General features: G+C 40.0%; 1 protein-coding gene across 2 annotated transcripts; it reads right to left on the bottom strand.

Moving 5' to 3' along the window:
• Positions 1 to 272: 272 nt before the first annotated feature.
• LOC104416010 lies at positions 273 to 1,809 on the bottom strand. Of its 2 annotated transcripts, none has more exons than XR_720526.3 (3): positions 1,354 to 1,809; positions 1,157 to 1,227; positions 273 to 927 (listed from the first exon to the last, which is right to left on the bottom strand). XR_720526.3 is itself a non-coding variant. In XM_039300665.1 (3 exons), the coding sequence occupies exons 1-3, from the start codon at positions 1,091 to 1,093 to the stop codon at positions 506 to 508; spliced, it is 342 nt and encodes a 113-aa protein (XP_039156599.1). In that variant the 5' UTR covers positions 1,094 to 1,158; the 3' UTR covers positions 273 to 505. The 2 variants fall into 2 exon arrangements, 1 of the variants encoding a protein (XP_039156599.1); XM_039300665.1 differs by lacking the exon at positions 1,354 to 1,809 and having other exon boundaries at positions 273 to 663; positions 762 to 927; positions 1,076 to 1,158.
• Positions 1,810 to 6,000: the final 4,191 nt, after the last annotated feature.

Genomic DNA, 6,000 nt, shown 5'->3' with positions numbered 1-6,000 from the left:
CAAATTATCACCAAAAACCAAATCATCATCATTGTCATCACTTTCTAGAGGACAGAAATATAATCATCGTCATCCTTTGCTCTTATGATACTTCGGTGGGGAGTTTATCCAGAATGACAATTGGCCTTAATTTTAAAGATCTCATATAATATTGCGAATTAACTTGGGTTATAACAAGTTGTCATAAAAAAACCCCCCAGCCAATAGATCAAATCTTCTTTTCTCACTATAAAGTATTAAAACAAAAAGATCTTCCTTGACGATACTATAGATTTCAAAGAATAAATTATTTGCTTCTTATTAATCCCCTATCACCGCTAAAGCCAACAACCAACGGCGAATGAGGGTACCGAAGTTCTTGTCCTGATTTGGATTTTCCATTTCTCAATACAATTTAAATAATAAATAAAAAAATTCTCGTTGTGTTGTTGAGAGCTTCTCGGCCTTTGCTCTGTTTCCTTCTCCTCTGAGGAGTGAAAACCCAAAACTCCTTCTCTCCTTCGTTTCATCTCCGCCCGAGGGCAAGAGAGCCAAGTGCGTGTGAAATCTCCTCGTTCTGATTGTCACTTTTTCTGTAATTTATCTCGTAAAAGTCTCCACCTTGATTTGGCTTCATGAAGTTGGTAAGTCTCTCTTTAACAGGTGTTCTTAATGCACGTCCTTCTGTCAATTAACGTATCCGGTGCTCACATTCAGTTCAATTTGAATTTGGAACATACCCCATTATGCAGACATGCTTAAGCAGAGGTAAAAGCTTTCACCTTCCCCAATGTCACATGCTGAGTGCCTGTGGGTTAAGGATCTTGATTGATTGTCCCCCAGACCTCTCTGCTCTCGCTGCTTTCGCCCCCATACCTCCCGGATTTTCTGCTGTGCAAGAAGAAGAAGATTTTGGACCTTCAGCTGATGGATCCGATGGCTGTGAATCTGAGAATGAATAAAGGGAGAATACTGAGAAATCCATGAATGCAAACTACGGACTCGGACGCAATTCTTCTCAGTAATTCTAGCAAGAACCAAATCATCTACCAAATAATCATTTGCCCCAAAACATAAGAGGATTCGGACAACGTACTGTCAAGGCATTCCACATTCAGAACCAAGCAAGCAATTGAAGAAGCACCTACTTTGCGTTTTTTGGCTTGTATGAGCTTACCCGCGACAAACTGAGGACTTGCTCTCCTTGGCTGGTTCCTCAAACAGCACCGTCACCCCTGCTTTGTCCACCTTCAATTCCCAAAAAAAAAAAAAAAAATCAACCCCAATAGTACTCAAACAATACTCGGACCGTCACAGCATTCTTGCACGTCCGGCATCCTCAGTACATAGTACATTTTTACATAAAAAGTGTACCTTCGTCCAAGAAGAGGGTTAGAGGAGGGTGAAGCCGTCCTCGGAGTCTGTGCGCCTCTCCAGCTCCACTTCTTGTCGCAACGTCGCCATCGACGCGCTCGGGCCACACCCATTTAGCAGGACTGCGAAAATCGCCAGGCTCGCCTCCCTCTTGCTCGGACGAACTGCTGGCATCACGAACCGGTCGCCCTCGTGGGGAAAGCCCGAAACTCGGGCTCGAGGGCCGCGACTCTGAGTCGGTATGCGAGGGGCGGCGATCGAGAATGAGGAATTTCGTGAGAGGGCGGTGGTCGGAGAGGGCCAAGCAAGTTCGGAGAGCCATGGCCGGCGGAGCGGTGGAGAGATGGCGCGGACAGTGACATCATCGCTGAATCAGTCGGGGGATGATGGAAAGAGAAGCAACCATCCACTCGCGTGCTCTGTAAAGTGGATAATCTCTCACCGACTTTTTTCTTTTTTTTTTCTTTCGCGAGTTTTCTGGCTATTTTTTTATTTATCTTAATTAATTTGTTTTCTTTCTTGGGACAGAAATTGTAATTAAAAGCATTCTTTTAGATCGATCTTTAGAATTCCAACTCTTGCATAATGATATCCCCTTATGACGGAATTTTATTTGGATCATATCTTATTTATATTTGATTTTATCATGTGTTAAGTACTATCAAACACAAGATATGATAAATTTTATTCTCTTCTGAATTTTGTCATTACTGTTAAAAACAGCCTAAAAGGTGCAAATATTCCCACTAAAAATATAAAGTACGCTCTAGATGAATATTAGAACATATGTCATTAGCAAAAGAAAATTTTACACAAGTTGTTTCACCCACCCTCTATTTGAGAGATGGTCAAAAAGCGGATGGTTATAATTTTCAAATCGACAATTAATAACACCTCTTATGTAATTGATTTTTTATATACATTAGGATATAATAGAATTAACTCCTCTCCAAAGCGACCGAGGAATGAAAAAGGAAAATTTAAAGGAAAAAAAATTAAACCCGACATATTTAATTCAGATGAAATCGTTATTTATTCATTTTAGTCTATACAAACATCTTGATGAGCTACTTTAGAACACTCAGGATTTGTGGGGAAGGATTCAGTACAGCATTTTCTTGCCCTCATCCGATCGTGGGCACTTCAATGGTATTGCCCTTGTCATTGACCCAAATGAATACACGGTTACAGCAAATATCAAGAGACTGAGAGGTTCCCTTCGATAGTATCACGCCAGTCACTTGCTAATTCTCATTCTCGATTATTTCCTTTGCATTAGCCCCATCTATGCCTACCAACTCCGGCCAACTGGATTTATTTATCGTATTTGAAAACCCCAAAAGCACTATAATGTCAATGTACACCATTGATGGGATGCCTCACCGTCGATGCTTGAATCCCAAACCATTTTTTGCTCATATCATGAAGAAAGGGAACCACAAAATTAAGTTAGGCTTACGTGCAACATAGCATGCTGGGTAGGTGCATCCGCCGTCGTCAAATTGCAGGGAAGGCCCTTTCGACATGCTTACAAAGTAGATGTAAGATATGTATGGTGGCCACCCCCTATATGTAATACCCATTCGGACGATGGTTAATAACTATGTTACCATCATTGAGAAGTTTAGATGAAAATTCTTTCAATATCTAAATCAAGAAGAGAGTTTTAATGACTCTCCTTATTATAGTTGAACTATTGTGATTCTATTCTCAAAAATAAAAACAAAAAATAGATAGATTAGGGTAGAGATACTTCTATCTCATAGATGACTAAATCCACTTATTGCGTCAATGGTTTCCATAGTTGCACAGCTTCCTTTGACTTGGTTGTTTTTCTTTTTATGGTTTCTAATGAAAATAAACTTATTATTATTATTTTTTTAGAAAATAAACACTTGTATCTTCTTCATCAATGCTTTTTATAGCAACTTATATATTTTTCGTCCCCCCTATTTTGAAGCTCACTTTCTCGGTCTATATCTCTCTCTTTTTTTCATTTCATTAGTCTGAAAACAAATACCCAATCTCTTTATCTATTATATCAAAGAACTTCTGTTGTTTTCTTTAGAATTGGAGAAACACTTCATAAGAGGAGATGGAAGCACAAGGAAGAGGCCAATTCTACTGGTTAGCCAGCAACAGCATGAGCTCACTGGGCTTGGCATTACGCATGCATAAGCAGAGATGTATTCAAGACTAGGCCAATTCTACTCTACAGCAGATCCCCAGCCGCAAATACGAATTCGAATACAGGGCCACATTTGCTGTAAAGCCGTGATTTCCTCATAGTTCTACAAATGTTCTTCCTTGCGACGAAGTTACCCATCTGCAGATATTTTGATAGTTTCTTTAGGGCATATAAAGAGTTTGATCAATTTTCTTCATCACAAAGTAAGTTTCTCCCATCTTAAGTTGGTAACTTTGTCGTGTCCTTAGTAACTTTTTGACGGAGAAAAGCGCTAAAAAAATCCTAAACCTTTTACATTTGTGTCGATTTAGTCATAAACATTTTTTTGTGCCAATTTAATTCTAAACATTTTTACATTGGGCCAATTTTGGCCGGGTTTTGCTAATTGGACGCCGACCAACTGATGTGGCCTCATCAGCGCTAATGTGGACAATTTTTAATATTTTTTAATATTTTAAAATTGTTTCTTTTTCTTTTTCTTTTTCTTTTTTTCCTTCCCCTTCCTCCTTCCTCCAGCCGGTCGCTAGATGTCGGCAACTAGCCAAAGGCGACAGCCGGCGAGGTTGAGGTCGACCTCGCCAGCCACCTCGTCGCGACCACGAGGGCAGCCTCGCGTTGGGCGGTGAGGCTCGCCGCTCGGCGTTGCCATGGGCAAGGCTCGACCCTCGCCAAATCCGGGCGAGGGCAAGCCTCGTTGCCCAACGCGGCTGCCCTCAAGGCTTGGGTGGGCAAGGCTCTCCCTCACCGGATTTAGCAAGGGTCGAGCCTCGCCCATGGCCAGCAAGGCGAGCCCCACCAGCCTAGAGCAAGACCGCCTTCGTGGCCATTGGCGAGGTGGCGACGAGGTCGACCTTGACCTCGCCGGCGTTTCTGCCTCCACCCGGTCGCCGAGGTTCAGGCGGCCTGCTGGAGGAAGGAGGAGGAGAAGGGGAAAAGAAAAAAATTAAAATTAAAATTAAAAAAATTAAAAAATTTAAATATTATTAAAAGTTATCCACGTTAGTGCTAATGAGGTCACGTCAGTTGGCCAGTGTTTAGTCAGCAAAATCCGATCAAAATTGATCAGAAATGACTAAATTGGCACAACGTAAAAAAGTTTATGACTAAATTGGCACCAAAAATAAGTTTATGACTATATTGGCACAAATGCAAAAGGTTTATGACTTTTTTAGCACTTTTCCCCTTTTTGACGTCAATGTAATTTTGAAAGTATTAGAAGTCAGTAATATTAGTCATGGTTTAATTTTAATTTTAAAGAGAAACTTTCAATATATTGTAGGGATGTAACTTTTTCTTTTTTTATTTGTGAGACTTTTAAAAAAAAAAATTAAAGTATGTTATCACCATCAGTGACTACTAATTTTATCATAGATAATTGTTTAAAAGGTCCCAAGTCATCGTACAATAACAAATTTAGTCATAAACCTTTTAAAATGACCAAATAAATCTTGACACCCGAATCCTTGAGTGCCAAAAGTTGGCACAAATGGATACTTAAGTGCCAAAAGTTACGAATGTGACACTTAAGTGCTAAAATCGGAGCAAAATGGATCACTTAAGTGCCACCAAGTGAGAAAATCCGACCAAAACACTTCGACGTTGCAATTTTCCAGCGAGCTGCACGCAAAACAACGTTGTTTTCTATGTTGATGTGGCTAAACAAAGTATCAAAACGACGTCGTTTTGGTATAATTCAATTTTAATATAATAATTAATTAAATTAAATTTTGAAAAATTAATTAATTAATTTAAAAGGGGGAGCGGGGAGGAGGAGGGAGGTAGTCGACGGCTGAGAGCTCAGCCCTTGCCGCTGCCGCCTCCCCTCTCCGTTGCGGGAAGGTGGGGAGTGTCGGCGGGGCCGTCAAACCCGGCCACTGGGCCGACGGCCCCGGCGACAAAGGAGAGGCAATGGCGGCGTGGGCTAAGCCCTCAGCCATCGGCTACCTCCCTACTCCTCCCCCACTCCCCTCCCCTTTTTTTTTTAATTAATTAATTATTTATTTAAAAATTAATTTAATTTATTATTATATTAAAATTCAAATTATACCAAAACAACGTCGTTTTTGTGTGTGGTTTGTTAAGTCATCCTTTGGTGAGCCACATAAGCAAAAAAAAAAAATACCATGTAGGATTTTCAGCAAGGTTCGTCGGATGTGGCATTCAAGTGTCTCATTTTTCATAAAAAAATAAGTGTCCTTTATGCCAACTTTTGACATTTGAAGGATTCTTTTGCCAATAAATCATAAATATCTTGACATTTTACCAATCTAGTCTTCTGACTAATTTTGATTAGAAATTAATGGCGTGAACTTTGACTGTCCTATATGGCACAAATGGCATTGACATCGACAATTTTTATAATTTTTAAAACCTTTTTTGAATTTTTAAAATTTTTTCTTTTTATTTTTTTAATCGTTCCTTCTTGATATGACCAACGGAAGTTGTAGGGTCATTGGTGA

Source organism: Eucalyptus grandis, chromosome 8 (assembly GCF_016545825.1).
Source record: "Eucalyptus grandis isolate ANBG69807.140 chromosome 8, ASM1654582v1, whole genome shotgun sequence".
Taxonomy (NCBI): Eukaryota; Viridiplantae; Streptophyta; class Magnoliopsida; order Myrtales; family Myrtaceae; genus Eucalyptus; species Eucalyptus grandis.
Note: the sequence above shows the minus strand (reverse complement) of the source record. Positions and strands in the feature narration are given on the sequence as shown.

Bases quoted from the DNA above. Each gene is read 5' to 3' on its own strand.
- LOC104416010 (XM_039300665.1), bottom strand. The intron at 664-761 runs GTGAAAGCTTTT...GTTAATTGACAG, and splicing joins AGCATGTGACATTGGGGAAG to AAGGACGTGCATTAAGAACA.